General features: G+C 32.7%; 1 protein-coding gene across 4 annotated transcripts in view; it reads left to right on the top strand.

The window, feature by feature from the left end:
- The window catches only part of SMC5 (structural maintenance of chromosomes 5), an 82378-nt gene extending 55030 nt beyond the window's left edge, over window positions 1–27348 (top strand). For 2 of the 4 annotated variants that reach the window (XM_016135519.2, XM_036218098.1), the window contains 14 exons: window positions 2630–2724; window positions 3360–3492; window positions 6013–6186; window positions 6288–6457; window positions 8147–8270; window positions 8595–8717; window positions 16778–16903; window positions 19288–19332; window positions 19760–19855; window positions 20271–20375; window positions 20581–20700; window positions 23538–23717; window positions 23803–23898; window positions 25018–27348. In XM_016135519.2, the coding sequence (XP_015991005.2) occupies window positions 2630–2724; window positions 3360–3492; window positions 6013–6186; window positions 6288–6457; window positions 8147–8270; window positions 8595–8717; window positions 16778–16903; window positions 19288–19332; window positions 19760–19855; window positions 20271–20375; window positions 20581–20700; window positions 23538–23717; window positions 23803–23898; window positions 25018–25161 (1731 nt within the window). In that variant the 3' untranslated portion in view covers window positions 25162–27348. Of the gene's footprint in view, window positions 1–2629; window positions 2725–3359; window positions 3493–6012; window positions 6187–6287; window positions 6458–8146; window positions 8271–8594; window positions 8718–16777; window positions 16904–19252; window positions 19333–19759; window positions 19856–20270; window positions 20376–20580; window positions 20701–23537; window positions 23718–23802; window positions 23899–25017 lie in introns of those variants that run through there. The other 2 variants (XM_016135520.2, XM_016135522.2) reach the window with 2 other exon arrangements.
- Window positions 27349–27883: the final 535 nt, after the last annotated feature.

Raw genomic sequence — 27883 nt, 5'->3', positions numbered from 1 at the left:
AATCTTTCTTCTTTGCATATTTGTAATCTGCTTCTGTAGCAGTGAAAAACATAGCCCTTTATCAGTATATTTACTCATTTGTTTAGTCCTAGAATTCTGTGAAAGTAGCTTTAAGAATTGCTAATATGTGCCACAGTGAAATTCTTCAGTTTTACCATGTCTTCATGCCTCCATTAATTTTTCTCAGCATTGTTTTGTCTTTCTCAATGTATAAATCTTAGACACCCTTTGTCATATGTTCCTAAGTATTCTGTTTTTTGATACTATTATAAATAGATTTCTAAAATAAATTTTCCAGTTGTTCATTGCTAGTGCATAGACCTGTAATTATGTAATATTGACCTTGGTATCCTGTGACACTGTTGAATTCACTTATTGAATTCTAGTAGTTGCTTTTTAGATTTCATAGGATTTTCTATGGAGAAAGTCATATTTTTACAAATAGATTTTTTACTTATTCCTTTTCCGTCTTTTACATTTTTTTAGAGATTAAACTTATTGGGTAACATTGGTTAATAACATAAGTTTCACGTATATATTTATACAGTACATCATCTGTATATTGTGTGCTCACCATCTGGTCTAGTCTTCTTTTAGCACCATATATTTCACCCTCTTCACCCTCCTTCCTCCCTTTTTCCCCTCTGGTAACCACCATACTGTTGTCTGTGTCTGAGTTTGTTTTGTTTGTTCATTTGTTGCTGTTATACATTACCACATATGAAGGATATTATATGGTTCTTTTCCTTTTCCATCTGGCTTATTTCACTTAGCATGATACTCTGAAGACCCATCCACATTGTTACAAATGGCAGTATTCCATCCTTTTTATGACTGAGTAGTATTCCATTGTATATATGTACTGTATCTTCTTCATCCAATTATCTGATGAAGGATAGGTTGTTTCCATGTCTTGGGGATTGTGAATAATGCTGCAGTGAACACAGGGGGGTGTGTATGTATGTATGTGTGTGTATATATATATATATATATATACACACACACACACACTTATATATCTTTATGAATAAGTGTTTTCGAATTTTTCAGGTAGATACCCAGAAGAGGGATTGCTGAATCATATGGTAGCTCTGTTCTTAATTTTTTGAGGACCCTCCATTCTGTTTTCCATAGAGACTGCATCAATTTTACGTTCCAGCAGCAGCGTATGAGGGTTCTCTTTTATCCGCATCCTCCAATATTTGCTATTTCTTATCTTACTGAAGGTAGCCCTTCTAACAGCTGTGAAGTGGTATCTCATTGTGGTTTTGATTTGTGTTTCACTTATAGCTAGTGAGATTGAGCATCTTTTCATGTATTTTTGGTGCTGTTTGTCTTCTTGGAAGAAGTGTCTGTTCAGGTACGCTGCCCATTTCTTAGTTGGATTGTTCTTTTTTTATTGTTTAGTTGTATGAGTTTATATATTTCCCTCAGTGGAGATATCCTTTGCAAATATCTTCTCCCATTTGGTTGGATGCTTTTTTGTTTGTCGGGTTCTTGTTTTTTGTTTTGTTTTTTGTTTTTTTGCTATGCAGAAGCTTTTTAGTTAAATGTAGTCCCATTCATTTATTATTTGCTTTTACTTCCCTTGCCTTTGGGGTCAAGTCCACAAAAACCCCTCTAAGACCAAGGTCCATGAGTTTAGGGCTGATGTTTTCTTTGGTGTATTTTGCCTTCGATTTGTTGAGGATTTTTACACCTGTGTTCATTAGCCTATACATTTTTTTGTGTTTTCTTTGTCTGGTTTTGGTATCAGAGTAATGTTGATCTCATAAAATGAGTTAGGAAGTATTCCTTCTTCAATATTTTGAAAGAATTTGAGAAAGATAGGTATTGAATCTTCTTTGAATGTTTGGTAGAATTCGCCAGTGAAGCCATTTGGTCCTGGAATTCTTTTACTTTATTGTGCTCCACTACATTTCTAATACCTCAGGATAGTGTTGAAAAGTGGTAAGATTAGACATTGTTGCTTACTCTCTGTCTTGGAAAACACTCAGTAATTCACCATTAATTATTATATCTGCTGTACATTGATCATAGATGCCTTTTATCAAGTTGGAGAAGTTTCTTTCTATTCCTAGTTTGCTGAGAATTTTTATCACGAATGGCTATTGAATTTTGTCAGATGTTTTTTTCTGCCATCTACTGAAATGATTATATGACTTTTTTATTTCACAATAAATTACATTGGTTGATTTTTGAATGTTACATCAATCTCACATACTTGGTCATGTATATTGTTCATACACTTACTGCCGCATTCTGTTTACTAATATTTTGTTAAGGATTTTTGCATATATGTTCATGAGAGATATTACAATGTTTTTGTCACATTTTGCTATCATGATTATCTTGGTATTATAAAATGACTTGGGGAATGTCTCTCCTGTTTTCTAAAAGAGCTCTGTTAGTATTACTAAACTGTTTCATAGAATTTATCAGTGAAGATGATAAAAGAAATGGACTCTTTGTAAAAACACATAATTACAATGTCATCTCTCTAAAAGTTTTTCTTATAAGTACCATTAAATATCCGGTCAGTGTTTGAATTTCTGATCATCCCATGAATGGCAGTGGGAATATGGTAACATTTTAATCGACAGGAGTTGGTAATTATTTTCTTTTTCAGGTTCGTGACAATAAAAAATTAAGAGTAAATGCTGTTATTGCTCCCAAGAGTTCATATGCAGATAGAGCACCTTCAAGATCTCTGAATGAACTAAAGTAAGTCTTGAAAATATTATTAGAACTAACCTGTTCCTTCTGAATACTGAGTAATCATTTACCATTTTAAGTCTATTTTGATTTTCTCTGTCACATAAATGTTTGTTATAGGCTACGTTATTTTCCTTTAGGATCTCTACTTAAGTCAAAAAAGGGAAAATCTAGGCCCAGGAACACACCACAGTATAGTTAGTATGCGATGGTAATGTTTTAAATCAATTGAACAATATTGGACTATTTAATAAAAGTTATTAAAATTAGTTATTGGTTAGTTATTGGGAAAATAAAATGATAAATCATCACTTAATCATGTAAAAATAATTTCCAATTTCCAGAAAGACTAAATGGAAAAATTGCAGTTATAAAACAGCTGTAAGTAAATATCTTAACTCTGGAGGTAAGTAGACATTCTAAATGTAAAAGCAATAGGAGAAAAAACAAAAGAATAGATTAATAGTTTGTAGTCATAAATGTATTACTTTGACAAGGAAATAAATCTCAATATTCATCACTTAATTGATTTTAAAATATACAGAGAAAAAAGACTTATTTGTTGTTGATTGGCCACTTGTCAACTCAGTTTTTTTTAAATGATATTTTAAGAAGAAAAATCTAATAGATGCTTTTCCTTTCAGACAATATGGATTTTTCTCTTACTTGAGAGAACTGTTTGATGCACCTGCTCCTGTCATGAGTTACCTTTGCAACCAGTATCATATTCATGAAGTTCCTGTAGGTACTGAAAGGACCAGAGAAAGAATTGAACGGGTAAGAAAGTACTAAATCAGTACCAAAAACATAGTTTTGTTAAAATTTCTTAGCTTAAAGCCAAGGAAAAAGTATAAGAAATTTAAAGAAGCATGTCATTCTGGTTCTAATCACACAGAAATTTTCTTTTTTGTAATTTTAATATGGCATAATACAGCATTGTTGACTAATACTTTTATGATAGGGATGATATGGAGTTACCGAGAGTAAGTAAATACTTAATACCTGTAGAGTAATTGAATAAGTTAAAACCTGCAAAGAAACACCTGGCACTCTTACCTGATTCCGCCTTGCTTGATAAAACCTGTGTTGAAACATTAGGTTAATGATTTAATCATTTAGATTCTTGTATTCTAGATTATCTTTCAAACAAATTATACTTCAGGATGGTAGGCTGGGATATAGAAATGGTTTGGTAAACCCTCCTCTACTTAAAACTTCCACTTAAGATTGTCTCATATGTGAGACAATCTTAATAGGATCTCATTTTCCTGGCTAGTATAGCTAAATGAACTCTTACTTCCAATATTCTGCTAATGCTGCTTAGAATTTTCTGCTTAGAAGTAATCACTAAGACTCCAAACCACATTTGTTGTTTTTATCACAGATACAGGGAAGAAAGCTCTTCAAAACAGATTTTTCCATAATGCCAACTTGCCATGTTAATACCACTTGTAAGCATCTAGAGCTCAATTATAGACCTAATAGCTATTTATAATAATTGAATTTATTAGAAAATGTGTTCAAAAATTTTAACAACCAGTGTACACATATCCTTAGGATAATTCATTTGCAATTTGAGGACTCTATACTTCATTAACAAAAGATAGAAATGAGGCTAACTAGTCCATTTTGCAGAAATAAGCTAATTATAGTAAGTTGCCTTCGTCATTGATTAAAAATTACCTCAAATTAGGTGATCATTTGAGGAAACTTCATGTCAATATACCTCTCTTCTGTCTTAATTCCATGGTGTTTAGAAAAGAGAACAAGAACATATACATAGACCAAACCAATCTCTGTTATAACTTTAGAGATAGGTAGGGCTAGCTGAAGGTAAGGTAGTAGGAATTCTTTACTATTGCAAAAAGACTGTAGAAAATTTAGTAAGGGCTTTCATAATTTTACTTTAGGGCAGAAAGGAACAATTACTGCATTTAGAAAATCCTTTTACTTTTTTGAACAGTGCTTCAAGGTGAAATATTTTTGTGCACTTTTTATTTCTTAACATTTTTTTGAATCATACTAGAGAAATAGCATTGGAATTCATATAATTTATATTAAAAATTAATTCTTATGCTTCCCTTTATCTCTTTTCAGGTATTTTTCATTAACCTTAATCTGATTTTATATAGGTGATGGTATTTTTAAAAATCCCTGAACACATTGAATGTTTCTTATACTTTATTGTTCCAGTGATGCAGCACTTCTCAGACATGTGAATATACAGTAAAGCGAAGTTAGGAAGTATTTCAGACACTTGATAAAGCCCCTGCCATTATCATAACTATCTTTCAGAAGATAAAACCTTTGTTTAAGAAAGTTACTGTCTGTATTTGCAGTCCTTCTGTTTCATGTCTAGATAATGAAAATAACAGCTATATTTCTTCCTTAGATTAAAAACGCATATTTAGTGTAAGTTTTGTTTTATTATTGAGTCCTTACGTTTTAGGTTCTCTAACAATGATTATAACCTATCTGTGGAATTGTTCTCTCATTAATTTCTAAGAATCTCCCCTTCAGTTAATTATCTGCTGATATCCTTTTTGGTGAGAGTGCCTTTCCCTCACCATCTCTGGTCAGTTAAAAACCCATTTAAAACTAATTTTCATGAAATTTGGGTTAGGCTTTCCGATCCAAATTATTCAGCATTTAGGGGTGCCAGTTCATAACCTATTAAACTAAGTGTGCTTAAATAGATCTTCTCCTTAGACTATAAACTAAACTTCTGGAGAGAAATGTGCCCCAAGAGTACTTGTAGTGAACCTTTAAAGATTAGAAAAAACTGCATTACAGCAGCTATTTTTTGTAAATATACAGAAATAGATAATAATGTTATGGTGTTTAGAATGTACTTTATGAAACTCTTTGTATAAGTTCTTGAGAGAGAAGATCACCCCAAAATACAAGTCTCTCAACTATACAGAAATTGGATATAAGATTATGTGTCTTTGAACAGTGTAACTGAGGGAAAGGGAGAGTAAATAACTTACATAAGATAACGCAGTTCAGTTTAATGGACACCCGGCCCCTGGTATCTCTTTTATAGATAAAGCAAAGCTCCAAAAATATACTTTGTATACTTTTGCCAGTTTTGATTTTCTTCTAATTCTCTTAGTGTTGTTATCTGAAATGTACCAGCCCCCTTTTTTGAGATGTTGGATAAGTTTTTAAAAATGAAACTATATCTACTATATTTTGATCTTCAAAAATTCAGTTGATCTTATTTATAATTCTTTAGTCATTTTAAATATATCATCATAATGATTAGGTGTGCACTAATATTATTTTACATTGTAGGTAATACAAGAAACCCGGTTAAAACAAATGTATACGGCAGAAGAAAAGTATGTAGTGAAAACTTCTTTTTATTCAAATAAAGTTATTTCTAGTAACACATCCCTAAAAGTAGCCCAGTTTCTCACAGTTACTGTGGATCTAGAGCAAAGAAGACACTTAGAAGAACATCTAAAGGTTGGTTATTTTGATTTGAGTGTTAGAAAAAATATTAACTGGATTTATATTACTTTAACTAGAATTCTTTTTTAAAACATTAATAATTTTGAATTCCATAGGAAATTAATAGAAAATTGCGAGCAGTGGAATCAGGGTTGATTGCCTTACGTGAGACAAACAAACATCTAGAACACAAAGATAATGAACTTAGACAAAAGAAGAAAGAGCTTCTTGAAAGAAAAACCAAGAAAAGACAACTGGAACAAAAAATTAGTTCCAAACTCGGAAGGTATTTTGTAGCCTGTTTGGTGGGGTGTGGGCTAGGGGCACAAAGCAGTATGGGGATATGATATTATTAATTTACCCTAGAATAACAATTCCCACAACATGTTTTGTAATGATTTCTCAAACTTTAACCTTACTAATGAATGTGGCTTTCAATTTCAAGGTTTTTCCTACATCCTACCATTTCATAGCTCAGATCTTTTGTTATTGTTCTTTTATGCTTCTTGCCTATAGAATAGAGAGATAGATGTTAATAACATAATCAGTCTTTAATAGTTAATGACAGCTCATTGCTTTGAGTAAGGTATAAGTTTGTTTACCTTGATCTAATATAGTATAAACACATTCGTAGACCGAATCATGCTTGAGATGCATCAAAATAATTTATTCTTAATTGTTTTTTTTTAAAGCACACGGTTGTCATGAGCTTTTATTTTAAAAGTTAATAATGTACCTTGGTTGCTTAAAGCAAGTGTAGCTTTATTCTAAATGCCTAGAATTTTTTTCAACTTTAACCCTTTGTTTTATTCCTCTTTTCTGTCATCTACAGACACTTTTACTGGGCAAATGTTATGCTGTACTGTTGTATTATCTAAAACTAAACTTTCTCATAAAGTAACATTGATTTTTGTAACGAAATGACTTTTCATACCCAGTACCAGCCTGCTGTCTCATACCTAAAGTTACACACTTTGGAGTGTTGCAGTGGTGCCCTTGACAGTGGTCTCTCTCTGACTAGTCCCTTGTCTTTTCAGTGCCTACAAAATACTGTTATTTCTCTTCTTTTCATTTTCTACCCCATTCAAGAATATCTGTTGTGGTTTCCTGCCATTACTACATGAAATTAATTAAACACTACTTTCCCTTAGACTGGCTTTCAGGATTTTCAAAATCTTGTTTTACTTTACCCATTCCAGCTCATCTCCTTTACCTCCCCAGCACTCTCCTTCACGTGCCATTCAGGCCTCTCTCTCCAATGTCTGCTGAACTAGTTCATTCTTGTTTATTGTTGCTTCCATCCTTTGTTCTTGGGTTTAGTCCCTGATTACAACAGAGTGTAGTGTAAAGAACTTAAACTTCAGTGCCAAACACATTTTGTGCCTTAACTTGTAATTTTAGGTAACTTAACTTCTGAGCCTTAGTTTCTTCATCTTATAGTAAAGAACAAAGCATTAACTTTTTGGATTGTTGTATTGTCTTTCCATTGTGGTTGTTGGGTTTTTTTTAACCTATTAATCAAACCCCCTCAGTTAAGCTCTTTTAGGGCCAGGACTGTATTTATAAATAATATTAACAAGAGTAACAATTTAAGTGTATTATGTATTTTACATCTTCACCACAGCCCTCTAAGAGAGGTACTATCATTATTCTCAATTTTTAGATGAAGAAACTGAAGCTCAGAAGAGTAACTTGTCCAGTTACATTGCTCATTAGTGAAAAGGAGCAAATTCACATCTTTCTGACTCCTGATCTATACCATTCACACTAACATTACCTAGATTATGCTGGGTACTTAGTGTATCTCAACAAATACTTATCGATCCTGAATATTTGCATAAAATGATTGTTTAATCTAGAAGCTCCCGTTTATATATCTAAATAGCCCATAAAACAGCAGGGGACCTAAGGTAAGGATTTGGGCTTAATCCTTATGTATAACTTTGATTTCTATATCATTATATGTTTCATGCAGTTTAAAGTTGATGGAACAGGATACTTGCAACCTCGAAGAAGAAGAACGAAAAGCAAGTACCAAAATCAAAGAAATAAATGTTCAAAAAGCAAAACTTGTTACTGAATTAACAAACCTAATAAAGGTAAGGCATTTTCTTAAATTTAGTCATTTTTTATAGTAAGGTAAGACAAGGTACTAAAATCTTAGCAAGAGATTTTTATCAATAATTTCTACTTGTTCTGTTTGACATTTTTCATTATAGGTCAATAAATTGATTAAAAGCACTCCTTAGGGTAAATTATTTTATTCCAGATGACTCAGTAAAAAATTTTTTTATGTAAGAAAGTTATAAACAGAACTATTTGAAAGACATCAGTTCCACTGGAAAAATATTTTTTTATGGTTTATATTTTTTAATGTACTATTTCTCTTAATTGTAAAACAAACTTCCGGGTTTTGTTCCTAGAGTTGTACTTCTTTGCATATACAAAAAGTAAATTTAATTCTTCAAAATACTACTGTGATCTCCGAGAAAAACAAATTAGAATCAGATTATATGGCCATATCATCACAGCTACGTCTCACAGAGGTAAAGTTTTGTTTTATTTTCTATTTTGAGGTTCTAGCCTCAGACTAGTTTGAAAACAATATATATCATCTTTTGTACTATGCAGTTTATGTGCTTTAATTTACCAATTTAGTGCATTAAGCTGATAAGGAAGCAACATTTGAAATATCTTATGCTATGTATTTTGTTAGTTGATTGGTGGACAGATGGTAATAATCAAAAAAGGGAAATCAATATTTGATTTAGTAACTTGGAAACTAAAGTCTTCTGTCTGGTTTCTTACCCCATACAAATTCTAGTCACTTTATTACCAAGCAGCAACTAGTAACTTTAATTGCAGTTTGTACATCTCACAAACTGCAGATGAGTTCTAATCAACATTAAGAATGGCCTTGGTGTGTAATCTTGGCAGTTTAATCTCCTTTTATTCTCTCTGAAATGATGATAAATATTGAAATAGTATGCAGGGAGAGGGGCGGAATGTTATATACTACGTTAACTTAAAATACAAAAAAAAGCTGACAACAAAATGATAGGGACAGCGGCATAGTTTTTGAGTCTTTCAGATTCTTTCCCCAAAATAGAAGAGCAACTAATACAATGTAACAACAACAAACCCATGGACAACATGTATAACAAAACTAAGTTTCAAGGTATCCTTATTGGTGTACTATAGTATATTTTCACACTAACTACCCAGGGTTGGCACCAGACTGTACAAGTAAGGGCACAGTCTCTGCAACGAGACTGCCATTACTTCAGACACCAGCTGCAAGTTCGAGGGTCCCCAGAGCCACCTGCACTTTTGACCAACTGGCTACAAATTTGAGAGTTTCTGTAACCCTCTTAAGTTCAGTAATTCACTAGAATGACTCATAGAACTCAAGAAAATGCTATACTTATGATTGTAGTGTTATTGTAAAGGATACAGAACACTACTAGTGAAATGAAGAAACAGAGTGAGACAAATTTAGCAAAAGTTAAATGAAGCAAATGAATCTAACTTTGCTTTGACTTGGCAGTATAACTGCACAGAAAAAATTATTCCTGTTGATGTAAAACAAATTGGATATTAAGGACAAAAAGAATTACAAAGAAATCTTGTATTATTTTCATTTATATTGTTAATAATATTTGTAATGTTATTCTGAAACTGTTAACAGTGTAGGATAAAACATATAGGAATTAATGTTATTAGAATTTTCAGCATAAGAGATTCAGATATAAAACAGATAATAAAAACCTTAAAATATTTAATTTGAATTAAAAATAATGAACTCATTGTATTTTCTCTAAAAGAAAAAAAATTCCTAGCTCTTTCTATTGAAAACAACCAGATTTTGGCCTCTAACTACTATTTTTCACTAAATTGAGCCATGAGAGAAATGGCCAATTCTAGTCCAGAGAAAGAATGTGTAAGAGTAACCTCAATTATATAGTCATACCAGAAAGCAAAGAAATTATTAAAGACGACAACTCAGGAACTAACATGATGAATCTCCTACTGGCCATAGGTGAAGTGATGATAGATTGAAACACATCAAAATAATTTGATCCATGAATTCATAATGATGCTTTAAAGAAATAATATTGGTCACCTTTGGAGGATATTAGGAAACCACCTCATTATTTGAAAAATGGCAAAGAAAGAATCTAGCATTTATCCTTCCTTTTCTGTGTGAACTGTTATTTAAGGTAAACAGAATATGATGAGGGAAAGTTTCCCATTATCAGAAGTAAACAATGAGAAGATACTTTTCTTTATAGAAGTATTTCAGATAATAAATGCAGAGGAAATTATATTAAGAGTATTATCTTTCTGGAGCTGCTAATCAGTGGATCTCATTAGCTGCTAAGGTCACAAAAAGATAGCAAGATATTTATGTGTATCCTGATGAAAGAATACACCACCACCTATGAAATAATGTTATAAAAAATTAAATTTCAGTTTGATTAAGCCACTGGAACAGGGTTTCTCAACCTCAGCACACTATCAGTATTTTGGACTGTACAGTTTTTGTGCATTATAAACTGTTTAGCAGTATTTCTGGCCTCTACTTGATTGGTGCCAGCAGTACACACTCCCAAACCCCAACTATGACAACCCAAAATGTCACCAGACATTGCTAGATATATCCTAGGGAACAAAAATGCCCCCATTTCAGAACCACTGCTCTAAAACTACCAGTTTCCAAGCAAGGTTGTAGGATATAAGTTTAATATACAGAAATTAGTGATGGCTCCATATATTAGCAGTGAATAATTGGAAATTAAAATTTAAAAAAAAACAATGTTGTATACAGTGGCATCAAAAATATTAAATACTTGGATATATTTACAAGATTTATACAATGAAATCGATAAATCTTTGCTGACAGAAGTTCAAATACGACTTAATAGATTTCAACAAAGATTCAAGATTTGTTGAAATGTCAGTTCTCTCCCAAATTTATGGGTTGAATAAAGGTCTCAGCACGATTTTTTTATTTTTTATGAAAAGTTCATTCTAAAATTCAGTGGACTTAGAAAAACTGAAAAAGAACAATTTGGATGACACTACCTAATTTAAGACAATATAAAGCTAAAGTAATGAAAACATCATTGCATTGCTATAATAGATGTATGCATCAATGGAACAGACCAGAGAATTCAGAAATGGATTCACATGTATATGTGTGTACATGTGGTCAATTTTTTTTTTTTCAAAGATACTGAGGCAACTCAATGCAGAAAGACATCTAACAAATAGTGCTGGAACAAGTGAGTAGTCATATGAAAAATTGAACTACAACCCTTACCTCATACCATATTTAAATGGGTCATAGACTTAAATATAAGGACTTTAGCAATAAAAGAACTAAAGCTATACAACTTCTTGGAGAAAATCTTAGTGACCTTAGTAGAATGAATACGTGACAGACTGTATGTGGCCCTCAAAACCTAAAATATTTACTTACCGGCCTTGTGTAGAAGTTGTTTGCTAACCCCTGATGGATATTGTAAAAAGAACTCTTAAATGGTCAATACAAAGAAGACAACCCGATCTAAAAAAATGTACAAAAGATTTAAACATATTCCTCTTTAAAGAAAGCATATAGATAGCAAATAAGCACATGAAAAGATGCCCCATCTTATTAGACAGTGCAAAGTGTGAATTAAAGCCTGAAGCTAGCTTCTTCAAACTCTGTGGCTTCCTGAAAAAGCTTATGGCTAGAAGAAACTGGAAAAAAAATTTTTTGCTGGCAGATAAACATCTTAGAATTGGCAAGCACAGACACTGAGCCAGAGGAGGCTGAAGGTCAGATTTGATATGCTAGAATTAGTTCAATTTGAGGCAGAGACTTGGAAGATGGGAAAATTCCTTTCCTCTCACTTCCCCACCAAAAAAAAATTGGGGAAGGGGATGAGAAGAAGGCAACAGGAATAGCAAAAGTCATTCTGAATATAGAAGAAATCCAGTAAAAAAGAAATCAGAGCTATAGTACCCAAACTGTAGGGGTTCAGGGTGGAGGCCGGATATGGAACTAGCTACCAAAGGAGAACCTCATCAGTTTTCATTTCATAGGAATATGGAGAAAGTCATCTGCCGATTTTGTGTTCTGCTGGCAAATAGTTATAGAGCCCATGTTAAATTTTCTTCACTGATTGAGCCTATGAACCTAGTAGTTCGGTACAGGAAATGGTGTTATAGAAGAGATTTCATGAAGAAATTGCCCTATCATGCAGATATTATATAGAGCCTTGAGTTATGCAATACAGTATTTGATCCTGGTGCCTGAAGTTTTATTTTTGAATTAAATTTTAATGAGAACTTAGGAAAATTATGGATTTGTGTCATATTTACAAAAGTATGAAATCGTGATGACTTTGGAGTAAGCATTCGCCCAAATTTTAAGCCACTTTTGACATAGTGAGAGATACTATTCCCACAGCCTTTGTTCACATAGATGTACTGAGATTGGTTATAAACTGACAGGATATTCTTTTATCATTTATTTTGTTAGTAGTAGTAGAAATACTCCTTTCGAGTAGAGCTGACTACTCTGCATAGTAGAAAAGTTTCTTGGGAGGAGGTTTTGTTTTCAATCTTTGAGTCACAATTTTTAACAAAGATGACCTAGTTAGCTGCTTGTCTCTCTAGATTTTGTTACCTAGAAATGATACCTACTCAGTTCTCAGCCTCTTACTACCCCCCACCCCCCCACCCCCACCCCCGCAAACACACACAACCTTGGCAACTCTTCTCCTACTACTCTTACCTGGTACAACCCTTGACTTTATTTTGTACCATTCTACTTTCCTTTTTCATATGTTGATCTGAAAAATATTAAGTGCTATTTATAATTGTTTTACCAACCCTATTATAAGGTTATTTCTTTTATTTGCTGCACTGCATACGTAATAAATTTGTTGCTAACTGACCATAGTCACTAACCACATATTTTATATGGTCAGGAATGATAGTTAAAGAATACATAGTAAAGTAGCGTACAGTATGTTCTTTTTCCTTCTTGTTTGTTCTTCCCGTATTTGCTAGCATTTACTCTTAACCCTTCCTCTTGCTGTCCTACTTCATTTGAAACAAGAATTATTTTTTTCCCTATTTGTCCCTTTGAACACATGGCAGGTTGCACTAAGGAACCATTACTACCACTTTTGGTTTTGTTCTTTACCCTAATCATGAAAACAATCTCACAAAAGAAGATTGACACAGAATTTCAGGAAGGATTGTCATCTGTGAGGGAACTTAGAGATAGCTAACCACCCTCAAGTTTGATGCCTCTCCAAATTGTTGGAAGGCACATAGGCAAACACATAGAAAACGTCCCCAGAGAAAGGCACATGGTTGAGCCTCTGTTTGGTAATTATATCACAACTTTCTGGAATAATTTTAGGACAAGTTAGTAAGGTGACTGCATGTGAATCCAGATATGGAGGTGGACAGATGGTTTTTTACCTCAGGCAGGTTTTCTAATCACTCCAAGCCTATTGTTGTCTTCAGCAATAGCTTTATAAACTCTACCTGACTTTCAGGGATACTGTGGTATTCAGTTTAATAATATATGTCAAGGTGCTCAGTGTCCTGCCTAGAATGAAGTCAATATTTCCTTTAAAGGTATGAATTTACATTAGGATTAATATAAATTATACAAATTGGAAATTGTTCTAATTCTAAATTTAGAAATTTTGTGCTTTCATCTAACATTCTCTCTTCTGCCTACCTGCTTAGTGTTCTCCCACCAAAACAAAACAAAACAAAAAAACCTAAATTTCCAAGGAAACATTTTTAAAATGAGATACATATTTCTTGGGGGCGGGGGAAATCACTTAAGTAAATAGTAGTATTGCCATTACTTCATTGTTTAGTATTTGATTGAAATAGAACTTATAATCTTGTATATTAAAGTCAGTTAAGAACTTATTTCTAAATTTCAAATTTGACATTTTAACTTTAAAGTTTACATCATAAAAAAGAATAATTACATACTTTTTACATTTATAAAATATGTATTCTATCTCCTGTGTACTAAAACTTATAGGTAACATTTGAATTTGAAATCATTTTTATTGAAATTAAATTTGGTGTTTGTATTTGTATTAAAAGAAAATTAAGAAATGTTTTAGTTTATAACTAGTATTTTAGTAAAATTTTATGCTACATAGAACTTAGTTTAGTTCCTTTCATACAGAAAGTGGTTTTCATTTTTGACTCATTTTAATAAGTTGTTAAATAGAATAATTACTGTGTTAAATAATTTCATGTGCAACATGCCATTTAATAAGAAATTCTGTGAATAATTGATTTCTTCCACTAGAGGGCCCTCTTAGAGAAGATTTTCTTAATGTTATTTCTGTATACCTTTCAAGACAATTGACCTTTCTCAAAAAGAATTTCACAGAAAATACTTATTAAGTTCTTTTAGGATATATACCTACAGACATAATATTTTCTGAGATGTTGGTGGGGGATATTTTGTAAATTTGCTGTTTTCTCCTTAGATCTTACAGAGATGAAATATTTCTGTCTTCTATATAACTGTTAAAGGCTAGACTCTAGGGAGAAATTTAAATAAAGCCTTTTTCACTAGCCTAAATTTATATTATCTAATTGTATACTCCCTTTCTTTCCATTCCTTACCCCTTCCCCAAAAAGAAAGCTCAACAAGAATTATGGTGGGGGGAGGGAACAGATGCTACGTGAAGAGGTATGTCATAAAAGTGTTACGTATAGAAAGAACATTTTCTCTGGTAAAGATTTTATGAGACATATGCCACTGAACAGAAGGAAATCGTTGAATGAGATTTTGTCCTCTTAAGCACAGAACTCCAAATATACAACGCAAGGATTTTTCTTTTCCATATGTTCTGACCATTTAGCAAAGTCCAGAGAAATAGGAAGCAAGAGTAGAAGACTTTAGGAGTGTTTCGTTTCTCTCTAGCTGTCCTTTTTTTTATATTCATCAGAGTGTGATTGGCTCTTCTGAACAGGGTAAGGGTGACTGGGAGTCTCTAACATTTTATTTTTCTCAGGGTGTAAGGACTGAAGAATTCATTCAAGGAAACCACAGTGCTAAGAGAGTAGCATAAAGGTTTACTTGTATTTTCAGTTCAGTCTAATATATATCCTTTTACTTTTCATAATGTTTATCTTGGTTTAATTTATTTGCTATCAAACTTGTGTGCATAAAAATCACCTGAGGACCTTGTTAATACCTATGTTCAGGCCTGAGCCCCAGAGAACTTAATTGATCTGGCATGTGGCTGGAGCATCAATACTGTTTTAACAATCTTTTCCGCTACCACCCCGGGGGTGGGGTGTGTGCGGTGGTGGTGAGGGGTGGGGGATTAATGCAAAGAGCAAGCTAGACCTGTTTTATTAGGAACCAGCCAATCTGCTATTACCATAACCTTGAGCAAGTTTCTTACTACCTGTGAGCCACATCTAAAAAAGGAGATAATACATTTCTGTTAGATCATAATGAGGATTCGATTAACACATTTGATAGTGGTTATAACAAAGCTTGGCCCAAAGAAAACATTCCATGATGCCTTCCTCATTACAAATGAAACTTTTGTCATCTGGTTCTTGTTCACCTTGCCACTCTGATCTTTCACATCTTTACTTTTCCTTTACACATTATATTTTTTGTTGCCTAAAATCATGGGTCTTTGAAGCTTCCATGCGTTTAGGTTTATAATCGCCTATCCTGGGAATGCCTTCTACTGCTTCCTCTTTAGTAATTTCTTATTTGTCCTTTAAGACCTTAACTTGTTGTAGCTTCTGTGACCACTCTGACCTTCCTGCATCCCCTGCCCCCACCACCACACAGTCTCTTCTGCTTTCCTTTGGCTGTTCTCTCCCACTGAGAGGCATTGTACTGTAATGAAAAGAACATGAATTCTGTAAGCAAGCATGGATGTGAATCCCAACAGCTTCTAAATTTGTGGATTTGGACAAGGTGCCTTAATTCCTTTTTTTTTTTTTTTTTTTTTTTCTTTTAATGCACAAAATGGGGACAGTATTACTGGGCAGTGTTGTGAGAAATAAGGTAATCGAGTAAAGCACCTAGCACTCAAGATTTCAATAAATAGTAACTTTTTCTTTTATGATGATTTTATGTATCTTTCCTCTTATCTCTCTATTCTCAGTGCATGATAAAAACTGACATTTAATAGGTTCTCAGTAATTATTTGGTAAAGGAATGAATGTGTTCATGAATAAATAACTATATGAAAATCATTTTGAAAACTGTCAAACACTAGTTTAAAGGTTCTACTTATATTTGAGTGCTGAGTTTTCTGATATACGGCCTACATACTGTATTTCAAATTTTATTAAAGTAAAATTAACATAGCTAAATTAAACTATTTCAAAAAGAGGTAATTAAATTTAAATTTTAAAGCTCTTCTGGGTTAGAGTAATGCCGTATTAATGTGCTGATATATTTTAAAGTTTTAAGTTCAATCATGATTTGAGGTATGGTTTTCAGATGATTTGCTTATTACAGTCAAAATTCGATAACATATAATGTGACTTAATAACATACAAATTTTCAAAATATTTCTTTTTCATGTAATAGCAACGTTTCATTGAGTTGGATGAAAATAGACAGAGATTATTGCAGAAATGCAAAGAACTTATGAAGAGAGCTAGGCAAGTGTGTAACCTGAGTGCAGAGCAGACGGTTCCTCAAGAATATCAGACAGTAAGTATAAAAAGTATATAATACTACAAGTTAACATTTAATATTATTTTTAAGCTTAAAATGTGTTAGGTATTGTAATGGGCCATGAAAAACATGGTGTGATATAAAAAAAATGAGATTTCCTTATTTTTAACAGTATATATATATATATAATATTGCTTAGCATATTTACTCTGATTTGGGCAGTAGTCAGTCTTATTCCTTGGTACTAAAGTTATTGAAACATGGGTATCACCTTGTAAATTAGTACCATAATATTCATTCTTCCAATAAAAGAGTTCCCTCCCCCGCAAGTTCCCTTTAAGAGGTATCAGTAATTGGTATATAACAGTAAATAGAGGTGATATTTAGAAAAGCAAAAGCAAAATAAAAATTTTTTCCTAGATATTAGAGTTTTTATTTGGGGTCCAATGGGAGCTGAATCTTTATGGCTAACATTTGTTGGTAAGAAAAGGAGAAAGGAGCTTTTTCTTCTTTCCACTGTATTTTATATGTTGATGTATTTGTTCAGTTAGTAAAGAGACACCGCCCTTTAGTCCAAGTTCCACCATTAACATTTAACCCTGTGAGTCTACATTTTTATCTGACAAGTGGGGATAATACTTTACCTAAATTTTCTCTCAGAATAATATCACAATGAGAAAATGAATAGAAAATGAATTTTGAAATATCTGGTATTTGTATGGCTTTCTTAATTTTAAATGTTTATTTTAATAGATAATGAAATGTCTACTAAGGCTAAAAATAGAACTGGAAAAAATTAATTTAGATTATAATTTTCAAATCCTCAGAGATTTTACTCTATAGTATCAGACACAGAAACCAGAGAATGAATCTGACTGAGTACATAGTAGGAATTTAGTATATATTTTTAAGACAGATTGAGGAGCTGTTCTCAAAATATGCTAGAACTTCTCCAAAACATTGTTATCATAAAGATATTAATACAATATCTGTACTAATTTTTTTCTTTCAGAAAGTAGTATGATTCTGTCCTTAAGTCATGTTTTTAAAATGAACAAAATTAGAAGATAATTCATATATTAAAAATGTATTGTATGTATATATGTGTGTATGTATGTATATGTATGTGTATACTTATATGTATATATATCTCAGGCATCGAACAAGACATATACTTTCTTCTCTACTGAAATTTACATTCTAGTCTGGACTGTGGGGCAGGCAAAAATCAAAAAGCAAATAGATAATGTCAGGTAGCTGGATGTGCTAAGAAGAAAAATAAAACAAGTTACTGGGTTAGAGTGTTGAGGAAGTCTCCTGTGAGAAGATGCTATTTGAGATGAGTCCTGAATAAAAAGAAGAAATCAAGTCGAGTGAAATTTGAAGGAAAAGTCTCCCAAGCTGTGGAAAGAACACAGCTCATAAGAGATCGCTGTGGCTGAAGTATATTTGGCATGTTTCAGAAGAGAAGGAATCTCAGTAGGGCTAAAAAGTTATAATCCAAGGAGAAAGGAAGGCAGAAGTCAGATCATAGAGGGCCGTATAGACCATTGGAGTTTGGGTTTTATTTTGAAATGGAATCCACTAGGGAATTTTAAACAGAAGAGTGATGTAGCTAACTTCAGTTTATAAGATAACACTCATATTTGCTATATGAAGAATAAAGTAGGGATATAAGACTGGAAGCAAGGAGACCATTTAGATTATTGCTTTGCACCAGACAAGAGATTATAGTGGCATGGATTAGGGAGGAAGCACTGGAGAGAGAAAGGTTTATAGATTTGAGATATCATTTAGAAGAGAGCCAATAGGATATGCTAATGGATTTGAGGTGAAGAATAAGAGAGAATCCTTGAATTTTGCCATATATTGAAATGGAGATGATGGAAGAGGAGAAATAGGTTTCTCAAATTGGTAGGGAAGGTGGCTGAAGTGATTTCTGTTTCACCATCTTCAATTTAAGATGCTTATTAGAGAGTTAAGTGAAGATACTAAATAAATATAGGGTTCATGAAGTCAGAGCTCAGTGGATATGTCATATTCAGTAAAATATACTTAAATATCTGAAAGCCTATGGAAGTTGAAATGCTTTCTAAAAGATTTAAAAAAACAAGATATTAGATTAATATAATATTGTCAGGATCTTTTTTAAGGTTTTAAGATTCATTTTGTACCTTGTAGTATATGAACTTTGCAGGTTGTGCTGGCAAAACAATGTACTGCTTGCTTCATCTCAGGAAGGTATCTATTCTGTGTCTCTATGGCATGGACTCAGAAGATAGTGCTGTGGCGAAATTCTGCTGTCAAAGTAATTAGATTCTTAGGATGCTTTTGTAGTTCTTCATAAGTACAGTATAAAGTTCTAACTTCTTGCTCTCTTTCAATGCCCCACATATTCTGGACCCATTCTACCAATTCAGCAAGTACCCACCATTCCAAATGGACACAACTCCTCACCCCCCATGGTATGCAGTGCTCGTTCTTTTTTCCAAGCTCCTATCTCCCCTCTGCCTTGCTTTTCCTTAGCCATTTGCTTAAAGGCCCAGAGATGAATTCTAGGCCTTTGAATTCTCTTAACTCTCTTGTAGCTCCTGTAGCATGAACTGATACTTCCTTCTCTAAATTCCATAGCCAGTTGAAATGTACTGCTTATTTTAATACTCAACATCAATACATTGTCTTAAGGTATTATCTGGTGTTATTAAGTGTGTATATTTTTGTTTTCTTTTAAGCTTTTTGAAAGCGAGAAAACCCTGTAATTTCTTTGATTCCTTGTGTGTTAGCATGCTATTGAACACATAGTATTAGATACTTACTCAGCAGAATATTGTTAACTGTTTGAACTGTTTTCACTATACTATCTATAATGATGGATATTTTTTGTTTCTTTAGGCTTTCCAAGATCTTCCAAACACGTTGGATGAAATTGATGCTTTACTAACTGAAGAAAGATCAAGAGCTTCTTGCTTCACAGGACTGAATCCTACAGTATGCTTCCTTTCCTATTGCCTACTGCAACCACCATCACCCTACACACACACACGCACATATACACAGTTCCCTCCAGTACTTGCCTCCCACTCTGTACTAGAGCTCTTGGTAATAATAAGCTAGACAGCAGGAACAATGTGCTTTAAATGCCAGATTCTGAATCTATTAGAATTTTAAATAGATTCTTCCTAAGGAACACAGTGTTCTGTGCCTTTTCTTTATAAAAAGAATAGTTGGACTAACCTAAAATACTGCAGTGTCTATATTTTCAAGGATAAAAAAATGGCATTTTCAGTATAAGAACATACAAACAATACAACACATTGGCATTTTAAATTAATGTTTTAATTGATGCAAATTTCCCGTAATTTTATCCTTTGGTGGACTTATCTTAAATAATTTTTCCTGCTAGGTTGTTGAAGAATACACAAAAAGAGAAGAAGAAATAGAGCAGTTAACTCAGGAACTAAAGATAAAGAAAGTTGAATTGGATAAATATAGAGAAAATATTTCACAGGTAATTGTTTAATCTTTATCTTTTTGTCATGTTCTTACCATTAATCATGTGGGAATGTAGAATGCAAAATGAAATGGTATGCTTTCAAAAATGCAATATGTATTCTTATGACCAGGTTGATACTTATGTTAAATGTTTTATGTAGTTTTATATCAGAATGTAATACTTCTTTTAAATTGTGTTTTTTTATTGCTTTTATTTTCAGGTAAAAGAGAGGTGGCTTAATCCTTTAAAAGAGCTGGTAGAAAAAATTAATGAAAAATTTAGTAATTTTTTTAGTTCCATGCAGTGTGCTGGTGAAGTTGATCTCCATACAGAAAATGAGGTAAAATTACATTTGAAATGTTTCCTGACAAGTAATTTTCATTGTATGTAAGTTGTTTGTTTATTCGAGTTATATCTGAAAATTTTGCTTACTAAAAAATTGCTCAAAGGAAGGAAGGAAAAGACTACCTGTGGGATTCCATCAGGGTCACTTTTTTTTTCTTTTTCTTTTTTTTTTGGTGACATTTGAGATTAGTGACTAATAACTTCATTCTTTTTATATCCAATCTAAGTAACGGTTATTCAGCTGTGATGAACAAATGCACTGCATTGCTTTATAAATCTACCACTATCCAAGTTAGAAGAGTCATAAATTGGCAAATATAACTGAAATATAGTTTCTCAGTGGTTTCCCTTTGATCAAGTATTTAACAGTTCACAAGAATGAAAGTATTTGAAAATTTGCTCTTGATTTTTTGAGCTATAAGTTTATGCATTGCAATTGTAAGTAAAATAAAATTACCGTTAAGAAATGTGTAAGAGATGAACTGGGATTTGCTTCAAAATAATTGAGAAAGAGGAGTGGGCAGAGTTATAGGTGAAACAAGAATGGTCATGTATTGATTATAGTTGAGACTAGTTGATGATACATTGAGCTTATTTTTGTGCTTCAATTTTGTGTATGTTGAAAATTTTTCCTAATCTTTTTTTTTTTTTTTAAGAAAAAATAAAAACTCTGCCTTCACAGCTCATTGTTCTTCATTTTAGCTTGTATATAATTTTGCATGTGTGTTACAGACATAAATATAAAGCCAGGTAGTGCCTTTTTTCTCCACTTAGGAACTTTGCCCCATACTCCATCCTCTTAGTGTGAGACATAAGGATAACAAACATCATTTTACTTTTAAGTTCTAGTAACGTAGTAGACCCTGCCACAGTAATTGTCATCTACCCAGTCCTTGGGCTTGTTCAAAATAAGGGTATATTGTAGTAACAGTAATAATTGATAATGTACTTACTAAGTGCCAGGCACTGTGTCAAGCACTTTTATCTTGTTTAATCCTCACAACTGTTCTATAAAGCAGGTACTTTTTATTAACCCTACTTTACAAAGAAAATGAAACTTATAGAAACTTTACTAAAGTTCACATAGCTACCGAGTGGCAAAGTGAAAAATCAAACCCCAGACTTGATCCCAGAGACTAAGCAATTCAATACTGCCTTTTCAGTGAAAGTGGCATAGTTTTTATGGGATGAAAATTTGATTATTGAGAGCTTTGTCGAACTCAGAGTAACTATACTATCTTTACCAAACAACTTGACTAGATAAGGCATAAATATGATCAGGTAAGAAGAGGAAAGCCTTTGGAACTTGACCTGTCATAGATATCCCATTCTTTAATCTAGTTCCATTACATGGTGCTGTAACTTTATCATGTCCTCTTTCTTCGAAATAGTTTTTCTGTGTTTTAAATGATAAGTCATCACCATAGCAATAATTTTTAGTCTTTTCAACTCATTGTCTTACTGGCCAAGGGCCCTGGAAAATGAACATTCATCTCTCTTCTCAGTCTCTCCCTTAAAATGCTTCTATTCTGGGTTCCTCAGTCATAGTTCTAGAACTGCCTTCCTTAGCCAGACCTTTCATTGAGATGAAAGGAGCTAGGATGGGGCAGAAAGGGCAAAGAATAGGTAGCAGAGCCAAAAACAAAACTAGCAATCAGAGCTGCTACAGTTAAGAAATGGCACAGTTAAGAAATTTAGCCTATTAGGATTCCAGTGTTCATGGTTAAGATGTTTTTATGTAAGTTCTTAACTATTAATCTTAGATCTCTGCTGTCCAGTATGGTAGCTGCTAACTACACGTGACTATTGAGCACTTAAAATGTGTGAAATGTGCTATAAGTTTTGAATTTTGAAGACTTGGTATAAAAAAAGAATGTAAAAATATATAAAAAATACTTTGTTTGACTACATGGTAAAACTATTTTAGGTATATTGGATTAAAGAAACTACTAAAATTTCACATTATTTTTATTTTTTAATGTAGCTAACTAGAAAATTTTAAATTGCATGTGTGGCTTGCATTATATTTCTCTTGGTTAGTGATGTCTTAGACCTTAAAGCTCTATTCATTAAATACTTAACCTTTAATTATTAAGTTATACATCTCATTTTTAGGCTAAGTATAAACCTGACTGATCTAGAAATGACATTTGATAAAAGCAGTAAATAAGCTGTAGAGCAACCTCATTTTGGGCAAAATTTACAGAATACTGAATGCACTCATTACAACAAATATTTGGTGAGCACTTAATATGTGCCAGGCTTTTGCTGCATATTATGTGTATTTATTTGATTTAATGTAAATATTTTTTCAGAGTATACATATAGTCTCTGCCTATTCTTTTCTTCTTAACCAGCTGAAGAAGCGGGAAGATTCTTGGCCCTCTGCAGTGATATGCGCAGCTGCCTCTCTAGTGAAAAATGTCGTGATACTCCATTGTGCTCTGATTACTTGCACCTGTAGCTTTAAAACCTAGCACTTCAGTAGCTAGAATTTAGTGTCTCTCCATGACGGAGCTCTTCACTCAGTAATCCCTAAAAACTCTTGGAAAAGCCTACTAAAATTGAAATGAATGTTACAAGACAAGGAAAAAAAGTTACTCGTAATCTGAGTATTTCTGTTATCTACACAGATCCTTGGAGACCCCCCCCCCCCCCGCTAAAGCTTGTAGATAGCAACTGGTTTTTTAAATATTTTATTGGTTTACTTTAAACTGTCACTAAATGTTAATTTTTTTTTTACTCTTATAATCTATTCATTCTGTTTTCAAATAACACTGTGAAATTATCAGAGAAAACTCATCTTTCATCAAGTTTTCAAATGTCTTATAGGAAGACTATGATAAATACGGAATTCGAATTAGAGTCAAATTTCGCAGTAGTACTCAATTGCATGAATTAACTCCTCATCATCAAAGTGGAGGTGAAAGAAGTGTTTCTACCATGCTATACTTGATGGCACTTCAGGAGCTTAATAGATGTCCATTCAGAGTAGTTGATGAAATCAATCAGGTATAGTGATTATTTTACTTGAATTTTATCATATCTTGTATCTTAAAATAGATTAAATATAATCATTATTATTGTCATTGTTTAGGGAATGGACCCAATCAATGAACGGAGAGTGTTTGAAATGGTTGTAAATACTGCTTGTAAAGAAAACACTTCTCAGTACTTCTTTATTACACCAAAGGTAGGTGATAAATAACCTAAAAGTGCTCATGTACTCAAAAGTCCCATGTGGCTTTCATGTAGCAGATTTGAGCCCAGTTATGTAGATGTGAGCAGGAATACTCCCAGAAAAGGAACTAAGAAGATTAAAGTAATATTTACATTAAAGGGGACAAGTTCCAGTGACATACTTAATCAGAAATCTCATTATTGGAGAAGGAAACGTAGGAGGCATAGCATTATGTTCTAGAACAGAGATTTCTTCCCTGCTTTTGGCCCTTACTCCTCCTCTAGAGAAGTTCCTCTTTTAGCACTAAAAAGTGACAGGAGAATGCAAACCGTAGAGCTCTGGCCTGCCTCATTTCCCTAGTAAGGCTTGTACTGGTATAATTTGCCCCTCTTAGTCACCACTGCCCTGGCCCAGAGGAAACCTTAAGTGTCCCAACATCTGTTCAGAGATTACAATGATGAAAATAGAAGTATCTTTATAGAGAATTCTCCATAAGGTGAAACCATTGCAGTGGGAAATTTTATTAATGTCTTAGGCTATAGATAAATATAAAACTTATGTACTCAAAGATGTATTTATTGATGTAATCAGTTGTTTCCCTTTTTAACTATTCGCAAAAAGTTTCATTGGAGAGCCCATCCTAAATTCAGATTTTTATTGAATAGTATACTCCGTCTACTCGTTTCAACAAGTTCTCTATGGACTGGTTAGATCTGTTATTACCCTATAGTTTACCAAGCACCTTGGCTTATAAACCAAACCTCCCTGTTACACACTACCAATCTATCACAGTGCCTGACCATAAAGGTTCCTTGAGAAGTGTTTGTGGACAGATGAGTGAAAGTATCTATTATAGGAAAATTCTAGAGGATGCACTTCTCTTACCTAAGAAGTTGTCCGATTCCATTTGGCCTGTGAATATAGAGGGTGCCCTAAGCATGTTAATTATTCCTTAGGCCAGACTTCAGGTTTGCTAATTCAGGTAGGGGTCACAGTCTGGCAGGTTATATATTGAGTTGTTTGAGAGATTCATAAGTTTCATTAATATTATATATATGCATATATAAGTTTGGAAAATTGTGCTCCTTTATGTGTGTAGCATTATATGACAGTTTGTTTTAACACTTATAGCTCCTACAAAATCTCCCTTATTCTGAGAAGATGACAGTGTTGTTTGTCTACAATGGTCCTCATATGCTGGAACCAAACAGGTGGAATTTAAAGGCTTTCCAGAGACGGCGGCGCCGTATTACATTCACTCAACCTTCTCAATAAAATGGGAGAACTTTGGAATTTTTTTGTTAAATTCTGTTTATAAGTATGGCTCAACTGAATAAAAGTTAGGAGATTCATTGAGACTAAAACATCAGTTGTTTTTGGAAACTTCCTGTTAAATACAAATGGGTTGATGAATGGAGACCATAACTTATTTCTGTGGAATATCATCTTCTGGTGGGAAAAAATAAGCCTTTTTGTCTTTGTTGACTTCAATCCTTAGCCCTCTAACCACGAGTCATTGGGTTCCCATGCTAAAAAGTATTTACTATTTCAAATCAGAGATACAGTGGAAGGAGTTATCACTCACAAGAAGTTTAGTTGACATGATAACCCTGAGCTTTAACTGCAGAGTAACTTTAATTACTTTTAGAGTCTAAAGATGACTCTAGAGCTTAAGTCATAGTTTTCTCCCAGTGTTATATTTAATTTTAAAAATTGATATGGAAATGTCTAATGTACAGTAATAATTTATGACAAATCTATTCATTTCTTCCTATTATAAAAGATTACCTTATCTCCACTAGGAAATGGAATTTTATGGGCCTTTAAAAAAAGTTTTATGAAACTCGATACTATAACTATTGGTATCTCAAAGGATCAAAAGTACTGGGGTTCAGAAATGCTAGTGGGACTTCTTTGAAATGCCACAATGTGGCCACTAGATGATGCAAAATGCAATCAAAAGATTGACAGAAAATCAAGTGACAAGGGTTTTTAAATAATCACCCTGTAAAGTGTGTTTTTTTTTAATTTAAAGTCAATTGTATTTTACATCTTAAATTTCTAAAAGCATTTTTATAATTATTTTTAGTAAGATTTTTTTAAGATTTCATATACTGGTTTCTACAATTTATATTTGAAATTTCTCAGTGTTATATAAAGAGTGAGGAAAAGCATTGATTTTAAAACCATAATGTTTCTAGAACTTTGGCTTATAGGACCTTCCTTACAATGTCGATTCTACCCCATTATCTTAGAAAATCTAGTTTAAACTTTCTTTCAGCATGAAAGAATGAGGTGAGAAAATCATTTGTTTATCTCTGAGTTATACCAATTAACAGTGCCAAACAAATTCTATTCTTTTAAAAAATAAATCTTGTAAGATAATGGACTAGTCCAAGGATATGTCTTTGAACAGTGGATTGGATTTGCACCAGTAATGACAAAATTATTTTTTTGACTTGGTAGCCTGAATAAATTGAAGAATGGCGTTCAGTTTGGGTTTTGTATATTCTTAAAAAGCCACTGAAATTTATATTCTTACATCAAAAAATAATGAACCATAAGTTTCTGTCCTCTCACTTGAACATTTCTCTTTTAAAAGGTATTTTTTCTTTATAAAAATTTTAAGAGCTTTGTCCTCTTAAACTAAGTCTAATGCATGTACTATGAAAATATTTTTAAATAATATTTTTACTAGTATAAACAAGTCATGTAAACATTGAAGAACTTCGTTCACACGTTAGTAAATGGATGTTGTTACCAGATGTTTGTTGTTTAATGCTTTGTTTTCCACCAGAATACCTTCACTAATGTGTGCTTGGTGTAGTTTATTGTCTTAAGTTAGTGCCAGCCATCTTATTCCTGCAAAATGATTATCACTGTGAAAAAGAAATTTGAAGATTAGGTGGTGGTTGAAAATAAAATGGTCTATTACATTTCATTTTACATATGCCAACACTTATTCCTTACCTTTTTTTTTTAAGCATTTATATTTCTCTGGGCAAAATTAATATTTGGTTTTGCATTGAATTTTGAGTTGTGAAGGATAAATTATGTACCATGTTAACATTAATAAAAGAATAAACCTAGCACACCATAGTCTCGGCCACTTTAAAACTGTATATTTTCTGCAAAAGTTGATTTTTAATTACATTCAAATTGTAAAAACTAAGTGAAAGTGATTTGGTGAATAAAAAATTTTAAACCTTAAGGTGACAAGCATTTTTAATGACAAAATCTTCATTGATTAGCCTAAGGAGAGATTCTGTTGAAAGGTTTCTAGTATTCAAAGGAAAGATTTCTTGCTGCTTTCTACTTGTCTTTTGAACATATGCTTATTTTCTTTGGAGTATGAATCTTTAGTATGTAAAAATATAATTTTGTCTTTCTATTGTGTGTATCTATGTAATTGGAAAAAAAATTGGGGAAATACTTTGTTGGTAATAAATGGGTATTTTCATATTTCAGTGTATGTTATTTTAAATAAGATCTGTTTTTACATTTGAACTTTTTTTGAGTCATTTTGGTTTTCAGATTTTTACTGAAAAACAAGTCTATTAAGTCCCTGCCATTTATAGAACAGTGTTTGGCACTCTGTCCATGTTCAGAAGAATAGAAAAGTTAGTCCCTTGTCTGCCTGCAAGAAAATTACAGTCTAATAGATGCAAAAAACACATGGGGAAAAAAATTTAAACCATCTAAAGAAGGCAAGTTTAACTTTTTAGGTAGAAACCCTAGATTTGCTAAGAACATTCCCAATAGACAGTTTGTCTTGTGTCTTACTTTAACCTACTATCTAAAGTAATTTTTTAAATATTTTTGAGTCAGGCAGACTTTATTACTTATTTGTAGACAAGTTAATTCATTCAGCTTCCTCAATGAAATGAGGATACTGCCTCATTCAGAGTTGTTGAGAGGATCAGATGAGATAAGGGGCCTATTAGGGCACCTAGCATCATAGTAGTCACTTTGTAAATAATGTTTCTTTCTTACATAT

This window comes from Rousettus aegyptiacus, unplaced genomic scaffold (assembly GCF_014176215.1).
Source record: "Rousettus aegyptiacus isolate mRouAeg1 unplaced genomic scaffold, mRouAeg1.p scaffold_m13_p_3, whole genome shotgun sequence".
NCBI classification, from domain to species: Eukaryota; Metazoa; Chordata; class Mammalia; order Chiroptera; family Pteropodidae; genus Rousettus; species Rousettus aegyptiacus.
The sequence above is the reverse complement of the archived record's forward strand: the minus strand, read 5'-3'. Positions and strand labels throughout refer to the sequence as shown.